The following is a 19,193-nucleotide window of genomic DNA, read 5'->3' as shown; positions in this document are numbered from 1 at the left end:
GGCAGCTGCTCGCCCAACCTAAATATTTGTACCTTGAATCTAATTGACAATGAACAGGAACCACAGTTGTTGTAGCACTGGGGGGAAATTGAATTCACTTTCTTTACGCCCCTTTCAAAACAAAAAAGAAAATACCATCTTTCTTTTGTTTAGCAACAAGCGGAAATGTTTACTGCTTTGCACAAATACTCCAGCCATCACTGGGGCTGTTTATGGCTCTATAAACTGTGTTTCTGGCACTGGTTTACAGCCGGACTAGTAGTGCTGTAGGAAAAACTAATAACCACTTTCTAATTGGAACCATGATATAATTGCTGGAACCATGGAAGCCAAGAGAAGTTCCGGTTCGCCTTTTCAGGATGTCATGCCTGTTGGGAGTGTTTCTCCCTCGCTGTTTGACAGTAGAGGTGGGAATGACCTGGGAGGACCCTGGTTCATATCCAGAATAATCAGGTTTTCCAGTCTTCAGCTACAGGCTCTATTTTCTAGTTTTATCAGATGCCTCCTTTTTAAATAGGTGTTCATTTTGGTAAGTACCTGCCTCACCCCAGATGCGACTGTTTTCTCGGGTGAGGATACCCACTCTGTTACACCCATCTGCTCATACCTGGCCATGTTCCTCCCCTGCCTAGAGCACCTCAGATCCTTCCACTTCCATTATGAATCCTCGTGGTTCGCAAGAGGCACTACACAACCTTCCAGCATCACCTGCTACCACTCCCCTCCTGCCACTCCTCTTAATTACATTTAGGTCCCCTAAGGAAGCAGTGCCCCTCAAACTTCAGTGTGCATAAGAAGCACTGGTGATCTTGTTAAAATGCAGATTCTGCTTCCGTAGTTCTGGGATTGGGCCTCTGATGACGCATTTCTGACGAGCTTCCCAATGACTGACCACACTTTCAGTAGCAAGGCTCGAAGGCACCAACCATCCTCCCTCTTTTCACTCTGGGCCTTTGAACATCCTGTTCCCTGTGCACAGAAGGCTGCTGACTCCTCTCCTCTCGCTCTTCATCTGGCTATAACTCCTTATTTGTTGGGTATCAGCTAGTTGGCTCTTCTTCCAGGAAGCCCTCTTAGATGTTTCTCCTGACTGTCGATTGTGATTGCCTGGTTAGTTCTCAGCAACTCCCAAAGGTCCTTACCATGTCTGACTAAAATTGGCTCTTCATAGTTTTAACAGATGCATCAGATACCGTTTGGATATGAAACCTAATTAGAATGCAAACTAAGTGGTCATACAGACATTCATCCAGTGGCTCTCAGACTTCAGTCTTCATCAGAGTCACCTGGAAGACCTGTTAAAACACAGACTGCTGGGCTCCACCTCTAGAATTTCTGATTCAATAGGCCTGGGATAGAGCCCATTTCTCAGCACCTGTGATGGAATCAGTGTCACCCTACCCACTGCCCCCACTCCAAGCATTACTTAGACATTCCAATATGCTATAACCTCCATTCACTTTTATAACTCCATTAATGAAGTTCCACAGAGGTGAAAGCTCTGGTTAACTGAAGATTAAGAAAAAGAGGAAGAGACCAACGTCCTCTTTACCTTCTTGTTGAAGAATCTTAAACATTCTTTGGGTTATCTTTTCTGCGATAGTAAGTATAAAACAACGAGCACCACAGAACCTCTCTGAAGGTTGAGGATTTTGATGGTCTCAGGTTCCAGATATCGACTCTCATGATTCAGAATTATAGACACAGTTAGAGTCAGAATAGAAGACTGTCAACATTGGACCCTAAGGCACATACTGCAAATCATTCCTTTGAATAGATCAGAAATATTAGTTTACTTTTCTTCCCTCCCACCCCCAGTAGAGGAGTGCTGGTCAAATGCTGATAATATGGCCCTGAGTAAGGTTTACTATAATTACCAAGGCATCTCATAGGATTTAGACACGTTGCCCACAGTGCTTCTTTAATGAATTAATGAGTACGCCGTGAACATGAATTTAGCAACTAAAGATAAAATAGATAGCCCTTAAATGTTATAGATGAGACGTTCAAGTATCTTGGGTGTTTTCATATGTCTTTTACACTTACTTCTTATGTCTTTTACACTTACTTCTTATTTATAACTATGCTAGTAAATGTGGCCTAAAATTGGCTCTAATTAAATAGCTGGGAAAATTGAGAATTGAGTTGAAGCTAACTAAGTTTTCTCACTTCTTTGTGACACCAGTACTATCTGGACTAAAATCACACTTTGCAACCCACCTGCTTCTAAACGCGCTAATCTTTGAAATCAAGATGTGGTCACATCCTTCATGTTGTCTTAGGTACATGGATTGCCCAGGATGTTGGTTTGCTGGCCTCTGCAGAGGTCAGGGTGGGACACCTGCCCCCGTGGATCACCCAGATACAACCATTTGCTTTTCACACCTGATACTTACAGACTCTACTTCAGTGGTAAAATGGGTGAAAGTATGTTTCATCCAATAAGCCTGCTCAGTGTTCCTTTTCAGATATGAATAAATTAAGCTGAGAATTGCACATGGATAGAGGCCCTGGTTCCAGAAGGACGTCCAGCCTTCAAGAATGCGGAACGGACGGCCAGGCCCGAGTGGCAGGCAAACCGCCCGCCTGCAGCTTCAGTCCTTCCCTTGTGTCTTCCAGCTGCAGAACCAGAGTGAGCTGCGGGCGCCCACTGCGGAGAAGGCCGCCTTCTTCCTGGATGCTGCCATAACCTCCCGGCGGGGCAGCCAGCAGGACTGCAACGAGGACGACCTGCGCAACTCCCACATGCTCTTCACGCTGCACATCTACCAGTACCGCATGGAGAAGAGCGGCAAGGGGGGAAGTAAGTCGGCCTCTGCCCTCGAGCCTCCTTGGCCCTCCCTGGAGAGAAGCCTCTCCTCGAGGGCAGCTGTGACCTTTTTCTTGTTTGTTTGTTTGTTGTTTTGGGGTTTTTTTGTTTTGTTTTGTATTTTGCGGTACGCGGGCCTCTCGCTGTTGTGGCCTCTCCCGCTGCGGAGCACAGGCTCCGGACGCGCAGGCTCAGCGGCCACGGCTCACGGGCCCAGCCGCTCCGCGGCATGTGGGATCTTCCCGGATCGGGGCACGAACCCATGTCCCCTGTATCGGCAGGCGGACTCCCAACCACCGCGCCACTAGGGAAGCCCAGCTGTGACCTTTTAAAATGTAGTACGATCTGACCAGTGTGGGGTGCACCGATGTGTCTGTCATTCAAGACCATTGTGTAGTCTGGGCTGATGTTTGCTTTCGAACAACCCAGGGGAAAGGGCTCACTCGGTAAAGATGATCTACAGATGTAATTGCCTTGGGAACATGAGAGAACAAATTTTAAAAAGAAAAATGGCTGCTTCATAGTATGTTTTTGTTCAAACACCTTAAAGGTGCTCATCATGAAAGACCAACATGTATCTACCAAAGCACCCTGGCAATGTTACTAATCAGTAGCTTGAAGCCACTATATGGACCAGAAAGAAACAAAACCATGTCTTTTAAATAGTCTATAAATCAGACTTCTGAATGACGAACCAGATTCTGGCTGCCTCCCTGCCTCAGGTAATGCCCAACTGTGACATTTCTCTGTAAACACCTATGCCCAGGGCATGCTCTGTGAGCAGCTGTGCCTCCGGGAACCCGAATCAATGCTTATACGGTCCGCTCTTGGCTGTTTTCAAAGCTGGCACCGACCTCGGTGTAATGCCCCATCCTTTGTCTGCCAAGTAGTATATACTCTATGCTCAGGAGCTGAGTACCAGCACTTAGCTGAGTGTCTCAGGTGGGATCCTGGGCAGTGGGCAAAGTAGTCGGTGGACCTCACTGGGCTTTTCTAAAGCAAGTGTGGGCCACAGGGCTGGGCTGGCTGGGCAGCAGCTTCCAGAGTCTCTCTCTGTCCACTTCTACAGGGCTTTCAAAACGTAGGCAACTGGCCCCCAGTGCTCTCCAAATGATTGCCTCAAGGGCACTGAATGCCCGAAAAACAAACAAAAACCCTGAGTTAGGAGACTAAGCCTGGTGCCTAGAAGTTGTGCAGCTAATTGCCTAATGGGAGGCAATCAACTAACCTAATTCCAGATGGAGCCTGGAATTAAGACATGTGACTGGGACCTTTGGATGGGCTCCCCAGTTTGGGGTCCTTGTTGCCCAAAGACTTGGAAACCGGTTTTCCTGGAGGTAGCTCTTGGGGGCTTCTGTTCCCCCTTTCCGCATTGGGGAAGTGGAAGCTCCCTCCTCCCCCCATCTCGATGCCTATGTTGGCCCAGTCTTCTGTTATTGTTCCTACTCCTTAGTTGTTATTTAGTTCAGGTTTATGAGGTATAATTTAAATTCAGTCAAACTTACCCTTTTTATGTGTTGTTAAATGAATTTTGGCAAATCTGTTCAGTTGTGTACCCACCACCACTATCAAGATATAGAACAAAGCCATGGCTACAGAAAAGTCCTTCTTGCCTTACTAGTCAGTCCCCTTCCTAGCCCCTGGCAACCACTGATCAGATTTTTGTCCTTACAACCTTGCCTTCGTCCAGAACAACATGTAAATGGAATCATGTGGTCTATATGTGGCCCTTCAGTGTCTGGCTTCTTTCATTGAATATAACGCATTTGAGACGCATCCATGTTGCTACATGGACCAGTCATTCACTTACATTGCTTGCCGCCTGCTCCTTTAGTTTTGACTGGGCCCAGAGATGCACCCCTACCCCTACTCCCAGGACTAAAATCTCACCAGATATCCTCGCTGGGACCAGAGCTCCCCTAATGCAGTCTCAGACCCGCCTCCTTGGCTACCTGCACTGACTGCTGCCCAGGAATCAAGAGGTACTGGCCATCGCTCGCACCCAGGGAGACACACCATCCGCAGATCAGATCGCTCTTGACAACCAGTGATGGTGATCGAGGTCTGACTGGGGATGAGCAAAATATATTGAATGCGAGTCTTCAGAGGAGATTGATTCTCAATGAAGCGCTCGCGTCACGTACAGCACTCCGTTTAGAATAAATTGCTTAAAGAAGGAAGCAAGGGATTAGGATGGGGATGAAATGATCCAGACCTTTAAAATCTGTAACAGAATTTTTTTTTTTTTTTTTTGCGGTACACGGGCCTCTCACTGCTGTGGCCTCTCCCGTTGCGGAGCACAGGCTCCGGACGCGCAGGCTCAGCGGCCACGGCTCACGGGCCCAGCCGCTCTGCGGCATGTGGGATCTTCCCGGACCAGGGCATAAACCCGTGTCCCCTGCATCGGCAGGTGGACTCTCAACCACTGTGCCACCAGGGAAGCCCTGTACAGAATTTGATCCACAGTTCTCCTAACGATCTGGGAGCTGGCTTTAAATCCTGCCCTCACTGATTTTTCTGAGTTATGTCTTAGCAGCATGAATGTGGGAATCTGAAAAATGTTTATTTTATTCTTTTAAGCTACCAATCATAATCATAATCAAAGCCTGCAGTGAATTCTTGTACTCTCAGCAAAGGGTGACTTGCAAAAGATCTGATCCTGGAGCCAAATGGCTTCCAAACGGCTCTGAGCAGAAAAGCTCAGGAGGGAAGGATAATCCCTCCTTCTAGGTTTCTAACCAAGTTAAAACAACTTGCTTTCAGGTTTTCCCTTTCTTTCATGGTTCTGCTTTCAATTTGAAATCTGAAAGTAGAGAGGAATCTTGAAAACAAAGAAACAATTAAATTATTTCAACTATAAGAACTTAACGTATAGCTTCCACAAAAGTGTAGATTGGGACATTCCCTAAACCCAGCAATCCACCCAAGTCCTCACCTAACAAATCTTGGGCACTTATTAAATATTTAACATCAAGTTCATTTTCTTCCTATTTATAAATTGTGAAAGTGAGTGGCTTTTAAATAATAAATTCAGGTTAAAAGACAAGGCAGATGCTATTAATGGCCTCCAAAACCTAGTGAGGTACTTTCTAACGTATCTGTAGGTGAGAACAAAGAAAAGGCAGGCATCCAGGCTGATGTGGGTGTTAGCCCCGAAGGACCTGGGGGCATCACCTGCCTGCTACAGTACCTGGCTTCCAGTGAGGAAGGGAATCCAGGCCAGAATGCACACAGCCTCCTAGCCCACGGCTTGCTTGACTCAGTGCCTTTATATCTGTTTAAAATATAATGAGGAGATTTGGAGTGTTGTTTAAAACGGAAATTTTGTTTACTTATATATAAGCAATAATCCCTGCGGACCTGGCAGCCAGAACTCCATTAAGGAAAAGTTTATTAATTAGTCCCCCTGCAGGGAAACAGAGCAGAGCGAGCTGCTGGTAACTGGCCATCAGAGGCCAGTGAAGATGCTGGATTCAGAGATCTCTGCTGCAAGAACTAAACACACCATGTGTATGTGGGCACCTGGAGCTTATACACATATATGCATTTTATAAACACACACGTACATACACATATGCACATATAAGTGGACAGACAAAAATGTTTACAACATGTCCAGGCAAGGTAGAAAAGAAAATTCTGTGTGGATGTATCACTGCTTTGCAGATAGCGCTGGGTTAAGCTTAAAATATTCCCTGCTTTAAACATCTTTGGAGCATTAGTGGGGCTGATTCTTCACCTGTCGTGGAGCCTTCCCCTGCTTTGCAAAGCTATGTCTGGAAAGGCTTGAGAGTCCCCTTGAGAACTGCAGCAATGGGGAAGGGACCCTAAACCCATGACAGTCAGGAGGTGCTCCTCATAAAGATGAGTGAATTAGGAGTCCAAAGCCAGATGCTACGAGTGATACTTCAGTGGAATACGTTCACAGTACAGAATTTTCCGAGTCCTATTGATTAAGATGGTTTTTAAAAGCCTCACTTTGATGAGTCATCTAAGCTTGCAAGCAACTATTGCCCAGGACTAAGAATGACACTAGGTCTCTGATTTGTTCATTCACGTTATTGCCTCCAGGGGAAGTGTAGAGGCCAAGTGCGGACTGGGCTGGCTGTGTGTGCACCTGTGTACCAGCACCCAGGCATCCATCTGTGTGTGTGCACATGAACCACCGTGTGAGGACGTGGACATTCACCTCTGCCTGCACTCATCTGTTTACAAGTCTTAATCTTGGTTTTCTTTTGACCACCAAACCCCTCTTTCCTATATCTTGGAATGGCTTGAATCAGCTGATGCCCTATCCAGGGCTGTGCTGTCCATAGGACTCTAGAGATCCATTATTTGGGTGGTAGATGTAGGAAAAGGGATCTAGGAGGGAGCATTGCTTCTAAATGGTGCAGAACCGGGCCTCTGCTGTCCCTCATTGCAAAGCCCTGTGCAGCGAGGATGGCCACACATGGCGGGGCTACTTTAGGGCTCTCATGTTCCCCTTGGTCAACGGTGAAATGACAGTTTGATGTTTTTAGATTTTTGTAATACAGTTTTTAAAATATTTGGCCAGGAGACAATTTTCCAAACTGTGCAGTGTGGAATTCCCACAGTGGTCTCTCATGGCCTTCCCACCACCTGCATCAGAGCAGCAGTTCCCAACCTCCTCTTGAAGCCTGAGACCCCTGCTCTACCTCTTTCAGCAGATAACCAGCTTCCTGTTTAAGGAGAAGAAAGTCAGTCTGGCTATGACCTCAGCTTCTGTCCTCTTAGCATCAAACCTCCTTGTCCCTGTACCTCATTTTCCCCCACTCCTTTCCCATAGGTCTGCTTCCTCCCATCTCCTTGCCTTCCTTATCCTTTCCCCTTCTGCCTTTTCTGGGACCCCACCAATTGGGACTCCATCAATCGTCTTTTTGTGCTTTTATTTTCAGTCTCTCCTACCACTGAAGTCAGGGCTGTCTCATCTTGGAAGGAAGGGAAAGGAAGAAACAATAACGTCAACAATAAAAAACCTTGTCTGTACCCTACTACCCCCTTGAGCTGCCTCCCCATAAATCTTTCAGATTCTCTCCTCTGTGGAATATCTTTCTCCTTTAAGTCCCATAGCAGTTTGGGGGATGTTAAGCCACTGCCTTACTCACCTTATATCTCAGTCATTCTGGGCTTTCTAAGGCTCATCAGACTACAGGCTCCCTGAGGACAGGGTCCCCTGTCATCTGGCCCCCTGTCCTCCACAGCCTAGAGGTGTGCCTGCACATCAGACCTTACATGTCACACCACATGAAATGTGTGCTGTATGTTAAACAGTGAGTGAATTTCTCCATTACGGAGTTGCAGCTGTTTCAGAAAGAGAGCAACCATTCAATTACTTTTTGGGTAAGCAGGTGGTGTGAGTTCACAGCCCTGTTATACAACAGGGTCAGAAGGAGTTATCAGTTAACGAGAAAGTTAGGTTAAAAAGGGAAATCATATAAAAGGATACATTCATGTCTTAAAACACTTTCAGCTTAAAACATACAATTGTGTGTTTATTCATTGGTCTTCTGATACAGGGCCATGGCTTTCTCTTTGAGATGAGTTTTCAGCTTTAGATTCTGACTTTTATAAACCACACTCATTAATAATAGTCTGGTTTTTGCTTTCAATCTCTTCTGAGCAATTGAAGAACTTAAGAGACACTTGTGCAGCTAACTGGGTATAGACTTTCCCTAGATTCTTAAAATTTTTTCTACTCTGTAATTTCTCATTCACACCTGATTCAGCATCTTTTTTCAAAAATTAACTCATTTTAATCACATCTTTCCAAAGCATTGATTTCAGGGGTTTTTTTAGAAATATTAGCTCTCTTTACATAATCATATTTTATTGGTTTACATAATATTTGATTATATTTTTATTTATAATATCAAGTACAAGTGGCATAATTAGGTTTAGGAGGAAACCCAGCTGACCTGTTGATAAGTGTACAGCTCATGTTTTTGGTGCAAAAGTGCATAGACAAACTGGGAACAGCCAGCACACCTCACAAGCATACAACGTGCTGTGGGCATCAGGCAGCGTGCCTGACACAGCTGACGGAGGGCCTTGGTTAACCTGGCCAAGTGGCAAGACCATGGTTCCCAAACTTTGCTGCACAAGAGAATCACCTGGGGAGATTTTCAGCTAACCCCAGTGCCTGTGTCGTACTCCAGACCAATTACATTAGAAAGCCTGGGAGTGGGAGCCAGGCATCCGTATTTTCTAAAGATTCCACGGTGATTCTGATATGCAGCAAAGTTTGGGAACCACTAAGTTATAGGAAAGTGAGTTAAAAGAGTTTCTACATGCTTTATAGTTAGCTCTGGATTTTTGTCTTAGATTCAGCATCTGTTTTCTATGAGATCTTAAGTGATTTATTTAGCATCTGTGAACCTCAGTTTCCTCATCTGTGTAAAATAGTGCCAGTGCTTGCACTACAGGATCATTGTAGGAATTAAGTGATTTTAGGAGAATTTAGCATTTCCTGGCACCATGAACATGAGCTGGGAGAGTCACTCAGGAGTGAATTAGTATATTGTTTCCTGTGGGAGAGTAAGGCATGTGGGTAATTTCATTTGGTCAAAGTCTAGACTTGAAATATACATATTCAAATATAAATAGTCTCAAGGCAGACTGGGTTATGTTCTAAACCTTGAAGCCGTGACCTCAGAAATCTGAAAAGTCCATGAGGAACCTGCTTCTTACCTGCCATTAATTATCACCTATTTTGTTCATTGATTCTAGAACGTCTTTCTCTCCAGCCACCTGCAGTCATGGAAATTCATGGTCACAGCAGGTGGCCTGTGCTCACTCACTTTGTACCATTTCAGATTTAGCACCATGTGTGAAGTTCAGAATTCTGTGACTCCTGAAACTCCAGTGGATATAGAGCAAAGTTGATTTTCCATTGTTAAAAATGTGACTCGCATTGTGACTCATGCAGGTATAATTATAGGTATTTTAAAATATTATTCTTCAGCACAGTCTAAACTGTGCCTTTTGTTCTCTGTTCTGTTTTACTATATGCACATTATGCATTTTATTCCATTACATCAAATGGACTACTGAAAGTCCAAATTGGTCCCTGTCTTTGCCCTTTAATCTGTGGAGCGAATGAAATATCTGAGCCTCTCCTGTCTATATAATTAGGTTGCAAAACAGATGACATTTTGCTTTAAAAATAACTATTTCCCTTGCACACTGCCGTGGAGTGATCTTGCATGATACAAAACGGGATAAAAGAGAAGTAACATATTATGTCTTTCCTTTTAAGGATTTTTAAAATATTAATTTTACTTATTTATTTTTTTAACATCTTTATTGGAGTACAATGCTTTACAATGGTGTGTTAGTTTCTGCTTTATAACAAAGTGAATCAGCTATACGTATACATATATCCCCATATCTCCTCCCTCTTGCATCTCCCTCCCACCCTCCCTATCCCACCCCTCTAGGTGGTCACAAAGCACGGAGCTGATCTCCCTGTGCTATGCGGCTGCTTCCCACTAGCTATCTGTTTTACATTTGGTAGTGTATATATGTCCATGCCACTCTCTCACTTCGTCCCAGCTTACCCTTCCCCTTCCTCATGTCCTCAAGTCCATTCTTGAGGATTCAGATGTAGATCTGCATCTTTATTACTGTCCTGCCCCTAGGTTCTTCATAAACTTTTTTTTTTAGACTCCATATATATGTGTTAGCATATGGTATTTGTTTTTCTCTTTCTGACTTACTTCACTCTGTATGACAGACTCTAGGTCCATCCACCTCACTACAAATAACTCAATTTCGTTTCTTTTATCGCTGAGTAATATTCCATTGTATATATGGGCCACATCTTCTTTATCCGTTCATCTGTCCATGGACATTTAGGATGGTTCCATGTCCTAGCTATTGTAAATAGTGCTGCAGTGAACATTGTGGTATGTGTCTCTTTTTGAATTATGATTTTCTCTAGGTATATGCCCAGTAGTGGGATTGCTGGGTCGTATGGTAGTTCTATTTTTAGGTTTGTTTTTTTTTTTTTTTTTGCAGTATGCGGGCCTCTCACTGTTGTGGCCTCTCCCGTTGCGGAGCACAGGCTCCGGACGCGCAGGCTCAGCGGCCACGGCTCACGGGCCCAGCCGCTCCGCGGCATGTGGGATCTTCCCGGACCGGGGCACAAACCCGTGTCCCTGCATCGGCAGGCGGACTCTCAACCACTGCGCCACCAGGGAAGCCCTATTTTTAGTTTTTTAAGGAACCTCCATACTGTCCTCCATAGTGGCTGTACCAGTTTACATTCCCACCAGCATTTATTGTTTGTAGATTTTTTGATGATGGCCGTTCTGACTGGTGTGAGGTAATACCTCACTGTAGTTTTGATCTGTATTTCTCTAATGATTAGTGATGTTGAGCATCCTTTCATATGTTTGTTGGCAATCTGTATATCTTCTTTGGAACAATGTCTATTTAGGTCTTCTGCCGATTTTTAAATTGGGTTGTTTTTTTTTTGATATTGAGCTGCATGAGCTGCTCGTAAATTTTGGAGATTAATCCTTTCTCAGTTGCTTCATTTGCAAATATTTTCTCCTATTCGGAGTATTGTCTTTTCATCTTGTGTATGTTTTCTTTTCCTTGCTATATTTTCCTTGAATTTTTCTTGCATTTTATTTATTTTTTATAGAGCAGGTTTGTATTAGTTATCTATTTTATACATATTAGTGTATATATGTCAATCCCAGTCTCCCAATTCATCCCACCACCATCGCCCTTCCACACCCACTTTCCCCCCTTGGTGTCCATATGTGTGTTCTCTACATCTGTGTCTCTATTTCTGCCTTTCAAACCGGTACCTGTACCATTTTTCTGGATTCGACATATATGCATTAATATACGATATTTGTTTTTCTCTTTCTGCTCTTTATTTATTTTTGTTTTTATTTCCATTTCTCTAGGAGGTGGGTCAAAAAGGATCTTGCTGTGATTTATGTCATAGAGTGTTCTTCCTATGTTTTCCTCTAAGAGTTTGATAGTGTCTGGCCTTACATTTAGGTCTTTAATCCATTTTGAGTTTATTTTGGTGTATGGTGTTAGGGAGTGTTCTAATTTCATTCTTTTAAATATAGCTGTCCAGTTTTCCCAGAACCACTTATTGAAGAGACTGTCTTTTCTCCACTGTATATTCTTGCCTCCTTTATCAAAGATAAGGTGACCATATGTGCATGGATTTATCTACGGGCTTTCTATCCTGTTCCACTGATCTATATTTCTGTTTTTGTGCCAGTACCATACTATCTTGATTACTATAGCTTTACAGGATAGTCTGAAGCCCAGCAGCCTGATTACTCCAGCTCCGTTTTTCTTTCTCAAGATTGCTTTGGCTATTCAGGTCTTTTGTGTTTCTATACAAATTTTGAAATTTTTTGTTCTAGGTCTATGAAAAATGCCATTGGTAGTTTGAGAGGGATTGCATTGAATCTGTAGATTGCTTTGGGTAGTATAATCATTTTCCCAATGTTGATTCCTCCAATCCAAGAACATGGTATATCTCTCCATCTGTTTGTATCATCTTTAATTTCTTTCAGCAGGTTCTTATAGCTTTCTGCATATAGGTCTTTCATCTCCTTAGTTAGGTTTATTCCTAGGTATTTTATTCTTTTTGTTGCAATGGTAAATGGGAGTGTTTCCTCAATTTCTCTTTCAAATGTGTTATCATTAGTGTATAGGAATGAAAGAGATTTCTATACATTAATTTTGTATCCTTCTACTTTACCACATTCATTGATTAACTCTAGTAGTTTTCTGGTAGCATCTTTAGGATTCTCTATGTATACTATCATATCATCTGCAAAGAGTGACAGCTTTACTTCCTCTTTTCCAATTTGCATTCCTTTTATTTCTTTTTCTTCTCTGCTGTGGCTAAATCTTCCAAAGCTCTGTTCAATAATAGTGGTGAGAGTGGACAACCTTGTCTTCTTCCTGATCTTAGAGGAAATGGTTTCAGTTTTTCACCATTGAGAATGATGTTGGCTGAGCGTTTGTCATATATGACCTTTATTATGTTGAGATAAGTTACCTCTGTGCCTACTTTCTGGAAGGTTTTTGTCATAAATGGGTGTTGAAGTTTTTCAAAAGCTTTCTCTTCATCTACTGAGATGATCATATGGTTTTTCTCCTTCAATTTGTCAATATGGTGTATCACATTGATTGATTTGCGTATATTGAAGAATCCTTGCATTCCTGGGATAAACCCCACTTGATCATGGTGTATGATCCTTTTAATATGCTGTTGGATTCTGTTGGCTAGTATTTTGTTGAGGATTTTTGCATCTTTGTCCATCAGTGATATTGGCCTGTAGTTTTCTTTCTTTGTGACATCCTTGTCTTGTTTTGGTATCAGGGTGATGGTGGCCTCGTAGAATGAGTTTGGGAGTGTTCTTCCCTCTGCTATATTTTGGAAGAGTTTGAGAAGGATAGGTTTTAGCTCTTCTCTATATGTTTGATAGAATTTGCCTGTGAAGCCATCTGGTCCTGGGCTTTTGTTTGTTGGAAGATTTTTAATCTCAATTTCAGTGCTTGTGATTGGTCTGTTTATATTTTCTATTTTTTCCTGGCACTGTCTCAGAAGGTTGTGCTTTTCTAAGAATTTGCATATAGTTGCTTACAGTAATCTCTCATGATCCTTTCTATTTCTTCAGTGTCAGTTGTTACTCCTCCTTTTACATTTGTAATTCTATTGATTTGAGTCTTCTCCCTTTTATTTGTGATGAGTCTGGGTGACGGTTTATCAATTTTGTTTATCTTCTCAAAGAACCAGCTTTTAGTTTTATTGATCTTTGCTGTCGTTTCCTTCATTTCTTTTTCACTTATTTCTGATCTGATCTTTATGATTTCTTTCCTTCTACTAACTTTGGGGTTTCTTTGTTCTTCTTTCTGTGATTGCTTTAGGTGTAAGGTTAGGTTGTTTATTTGAGATGTTTCTTGTTTCTTGAGGTAGGATTATATTGCTATAAATGTCCCTCTTAGAACTGCTTTTGCTGCATCCCGTAGCTTTTGAGTCGTCGTGTTTTCATTGTCATTTGTTTCTAGGTATTTTTTTTATTTCTTCAGTGATCTCTGGTTATTTAATAGTGTATTGTTTAGCCTCCATGTGTTTGTACTTTTTACATATTTTTTTCCTGTAATTGATATCTAATCTCATAACATTGTGGTCGGAAAAGTTACTTGATACGATTTCAATTTTCTTAAATTTACTAAGGCTTGATTTGTGACCCAAGATATGATGTATCTTGGAGAATGTTCCATGAGCACTTGAGAAGAAAGTGTATTCTGTTGTTTTTGGTTGGAATGTCCTATAAATATCAATTAAGTCCATCTTGTTTAATGTACCATTTAAAGCTTGTGGTTCCTTATTTATTTTCATGTTTGATGATCTGTCCATTGGTGAAAGTGGGGTGTTGAAGTCCCCTACTATTACTGTGTTACTGTCGATTTCCCCTCTTATGGCTGTTAGCATTCGCCTTATGTATTGAGGTGCTCCTGTGTTGGGTGCATAAATATTTACAATTGTTTTATCTTCTTCTTGGGTTGATCCCTTGATCATTATGTAGTGTCCTTTTTGTCTCTTGTAAAGGTCTTTATTTTAAAGTCTATTTTGTCTGATATAAGAACTGCTACTCCAGCTTTCTTTTGATTTCCATTTGCATGGAATATCTTTTTCCGTACCCTCCCTTTCAGTCTGTATGTGTCCCTAGGTCTGAAGTGTGTCTCTTGTAGACAGCATATATACGGGTCTTGTTTCTGTATCCATTCAGCCAGTCTATGTCTTTTGGTGGGAGCACTTAATCCATTTATATTTTAGGTAGTTATCGATATGTATGGTCCTATTACCATTTTCATAATTGTTTCGGGTTTGTTATTTTAGGTCTTTTCCTTCTCTTGTGTCTCCTGCCTGGAGAAGTTCCTTTAGCATTTGTTGTAAAGCTGGTTTGGTGATGCTAAATTCTCTTAGCTTTTGCTTGTCTGTAAAGGTTTTAATTTCTCTGTCAAATCATAATTAGATCCTTGCTGGGTAGAGTAATCTTGGTTGTAGGCTTTTCCCTTTCATCACTTTAAATATGTCCTGCCACTCCCTTCTGGCTTGCAGAGTTTCTACTGAAAGATCAGCTGTTAACCTTATGGGGATTCCCTTGTATGTTATTTGTTATATTTCCCTTGCTGCTTTTAATATTTTTTCTTTGTGTTTAATTTTTGATAGTTTGATTAATATGTGTCATGGCGTGTTTCTCGTTGGATTTATCCTGTATGGGACTCTCTGCGCTTTCTGGACTTGATTAACTATTTCCTTTCCCATATTAGGGAAGTTTCCACCATAATCTCTTCAAATATTGTGTCAGTCCCTTTCTTTTTCTCTTCTTCTTCTGGGACCCCTATAATTTGAATGTTGGTCCATTTAATGTTGTCCCAGAGGTCTCTGAGAGTGTCCTAGATTCTTTTCATTCTTTTTTCTTTGTTCTGCTCTGCAGTAGTTACTTCCACTATTTTATCGTCCAGGTCACTTATCCATTCTCCTGCCTCAGTTATTCTGCTATTGATTCCTTCTAGAGAATTTTTCATTTCATTTTTTGTGTTGTTCATCATTGTTTGTTTGCTCTTTAGTTCTTCTAGGTCCTTGTTAAACGCTTCTTGTATTTTCTCCATTCTATTTCCAAGATTTTGGATCATCTTTACTATCATTATTCTGAATTCCTTTTTTCAGGTAGACTGCCTAGTTCCTCTTCATTTGTTTGGTCTGGTGGGTTTTCACCTTGCTCCTTCATCTGCTGTGTGTTTCTCTGTCTTCTCATTTTGCTTAACTTACTGTGTTTGGGGTCTCCTTTTTGCAGGCTGCAGGTTCGTTGTTCCCATTGTTTTTGGTGTCTGTCCCCAGTGGCTAAGCTTTGTTCAGTGGGTTGTGTAGGCTTCCTGGTGGAGGGGACTAGTGCCTGTGTTCTGGTGGATGAAGCTGGATCTTGTCTTTCTGGTGGTCAGGACTGCATCCGGTTGTGTGTTTGGGGTGTCTGTGAACTTATTATGATTTTAGGCAGCCTCTCTGCTAACAGGTGGGGTTGTGTTCCTGTCTTGCTAGTTGTTTGGCATAGGGTGTCCAGCACTGTAACTTGCTGGTCATTGAGTGGAGCTGGGTCTTAGTGTTTAGATGGAGATCTGTGGGAGAGCTTCCGCCATTTGATATTTCATGGATCTGGGAGGTCTCTGGTGGACCAATGTCCTCAATTCAGCTGTCCCACCTCAGAGGCACAGGCCTGACACCCGGCCAGAGCACCAAGACCCTGTCAGCCACATGGCTCAGAAGAAAAGATAGAAAAAAAGAAAGAAAGAAAAATAAAATAAAGTTATTGAAATAAAAAATTTTTAAAGTATTAAAAATTAAAAAGTAATAAAAAAAAAGAAAACTGAAGAAAGAAAGAAGAGAGCAACCAAACCAAACAACAAATCTACCAATGATAACAAGAGCTAAAAATTATACAAAAAGAACCCAAAAAACTGGCCAGACAGAACCCTGGGCCAAATGGTAAAAGCAAAGCTATACAGGTAAAATCACGCAAAGAACCATACACATACACACTCACAAAAAGAGAAAAAGGGAAAGTGTATATATATCTATATATTAAAAAAGGAAGAGAGCAAGCAAATCAATAAACACATCTACCAATGATCATAAACCCGAAATACTAAACTAAGAGAAACATAAAACCAGAAACAAATTAGATGCAGACAGCAAACCCCAAGTCTACAGTTACTCCCAATGTCCACCGCCTCAATTTTGGAATGATTCATTGTCTATTCAATTATTCCACAGCAGCAGGGTACATCAAGTTGACTGTGGAGATTTAATCTGCTGCTCCTGAGGCTGCCTGGAGAAATTTCCCTTTCTCTTGTTCACACAGCTCCTTGTGTTCAGCTTTGGAGTTGGCCCTGCCTCTGCGTGTAGGTCGCCTGAGGGCATCTGTTCCCCGCCCAGACAGGAAGGGGTTAAAGTAGCAGCTGATTATGGGGCTCTGGCTCCCTCAGTCCGGGGAGAGGGAGGTGTACGGAATGCGGGGCAGCCTGCGGCTGCAGAGGCCAGCATGACATTGCAACAGCCTGAGGTGCTCTGTGCGTTCTCCCGGGGAAGTTGTCCCTGGATCACGGGACCCTGGCAGTGGCGGGCTGCACAGTCTCCTGGTAGGGGATGTGTGGATAGTGACCTGTGCTTGCACACAGGCTTCTTGGTGGCTGTAGCAGCAGCCTTAGCGTTTCATGCCCGTCTCTGGTGTCCGTGCTGATAGCCGCGGCTCATGCCCGTCTCTGGAGCTCATTTAGGCGGTACTCTGAATCCCCTCTCCTTGTGCACCCCGAAACAATGGTCTCTTGCCTCATAGGAGGTTCCAGACCTTTTCCTGGACTTCCTCCCGGCTAGCTGTGGTGCACTAGCCCCCTTCAGGCTGTGTTCACGCAGCCAACCCAGTCCTCTCCCTGGGATCTGACCTGCGAAGCCGGACCCTCAGCTCCCAGCCCCCACCTGCCCCAGCAGGTGAGCAGACAAGCCTCTGGGGCTGGTGAATGCTGGTCGGCACCAAGCCTCTGTGCGGGAATCGCTCCACTTTGCCCTCTGCACCCCTGTTGCTGCACTCTCCTCCATGGCTCCAAAGCTTCCCCTCCACCATCTCCGCCTGCGAAGGGGCTTCCTAGTGTGTGGAAACTCTTCCTCCTTCACAGCTCCCTACCAGAGGTGCCGGTCCCATCCCTATTCTTTTGTCTCTGTTTTTTCTTTTTTCTTTTGCCCTACCCAGGTACGTGGGGAGTTTCTTCCCTTTTGGGAGGTCTGAGGTCTTCTGCCAGCATTCAGTAGGTGTTCTATAGGAGTTGTTCCACATGTAGATGTATTTCTGGTGTATTTGTGGGGAGGAAGGTGATCTCCACATCTTACTCTTCCGCCATCTTGATGGTCTCTCACCCTTTTAAGGATTTTTATTGAGGAATAGTTGGAGGTAAACAAAATATAACATCCTTAATGTGGAAAATTCTTTGCCACAGAGCCACTGGAGGGCCTGCAATGAAATGTTGTGCTTTCTTTAAACCTTTATCACTGTTTTTCTCAGTACTAGATGTGGAAGTTGAGGGTGGGATGGGCAGAGACAAGGTTGGGCTCAGGACAGTGTTTCCCAGACATTTTCCTTGCTCTCCTGCATCAGCACTGTCCTGTGGACTCTGCCTGCAGATGTGTGAGCTTCCAGACACTGCCCTCATGCTCCTTGCACACCCAGCAGAACCCAGACACTCCCTCATCCCATGCCCTGCATCAGCCTTCTCAGCCAACCCCTTTTCCACCTTGTCCCAGGTGACCTGGCTTCTCCAACAGCTTTGGGAAGTCACCATTTCTACCTTTGCTGTTTTCCTTCCATGCGGAGTAGAAAGCAGAGGGAATAATGGCTGTCCTAGAGCAATAGGAGGTGGGCCAGTTCTGATTGTGTGGGCTGGGTCACCCTGGAAAGGTAGGAATCCAGAGGCCTGAGAAGTAGGAGTCTGCTGCTGCCTGGGGATTGGGGGCAGGAAAGGGAGATGATCCAGGAGCTCGGGTGATGTGCTGAGGGCCACACTCCCCTGGGCCAGTGGGGCTTAGGACAAAAAGGCAGCTCGTAGCTCCTGCTGTCCCCAGAACTGGCTGAGGCCACATGGTGTAGGATGAGGAGTATATGTCTTAAAGTTTTGAATCCTAGCTCTACCATGATCTTGGGCATGTTTCCTTTTTTTTTTTTTTTTTAAATAGCTTTAATGAGATATACTGTAGATACAATAATCCACACATACTTAAAGTATATAATTTATTAAGTTTTGTCATATGTATATACCCATGCAATCAAGATGTTGAACATATTCATCACCCCCAAAAGTTTCTTTGGGACCTTTTGAAATCACTCCCTCTAGCTCCTTTTCCTTCCTGCTCCCCATACCCAGGTAACCACCACTGAACTCGGCTTCAGTTCCTATACATTAGTTTGCATTTCCTAGAATTTTATATAAATGGAATTCTATCACACAGTCTGTACTATTTTGAGTAGCTTCTTTCACTTAGCATAATTATTTTGAGATTTACTTTGTTGCATGTATCAATAGTTCATTTATTTATATTTCTAAGTAGTAATCCATTGTCTGGATGACCACAGTTTGCCTGTCTATTCATGTGCTGATGGGCGTTTGTTTTATTTCCAATTTGGGTATTACAAATAAAAGTACCATACCCATTCATGTACAAATCTTTATATGGACATATATTTCCTTTTCTTTGGGGTGAATACCTAGACAAACTGGAATAGTTGGACCATACATGAATTTATAACTTTTTAAGAAACTGCCAACC

General features: G+C 43.0%; 1 protein-coding gene across 1 annotated transcript in view; it reads left to right on the top strand.

The window, feature by feature from the left end:
* Positions 1-19,193, top strand: part of KIF26B (kinesin family member 26B) — a gene marked incomplete at both ends in the record, with an annotated part of 493,633 nt that overhangs the window by 405,671 nt on the left and 68,769 nt on the right. Inside the window, one exon of the mRNA XM_082833473.1 lies at positions 2,620-2,803. Within this exon, the coding sequence (XP_082689599.1) occupies positions 2,620-2,803 (184 nt within the window). The remainder of the gene's footprint in view (positions 1-2,619; positions 2,804-19,193) is intronic.

Source organism: Leucopleurus acutus, assembly GCF_964270905.1.
Source record: "Leucopleurus acutus genome assembly, chromosome: 2".
Lineage (NCBI taxonomy): Eukaryota > Metazoa > Chordata > Mammalia > Artiodactyla > Delphinidae > Leucopleurus > Leucopleurus acutus.
This window is presented reverse-complemented; position numbering and strand designations above follow the sequence as displayed.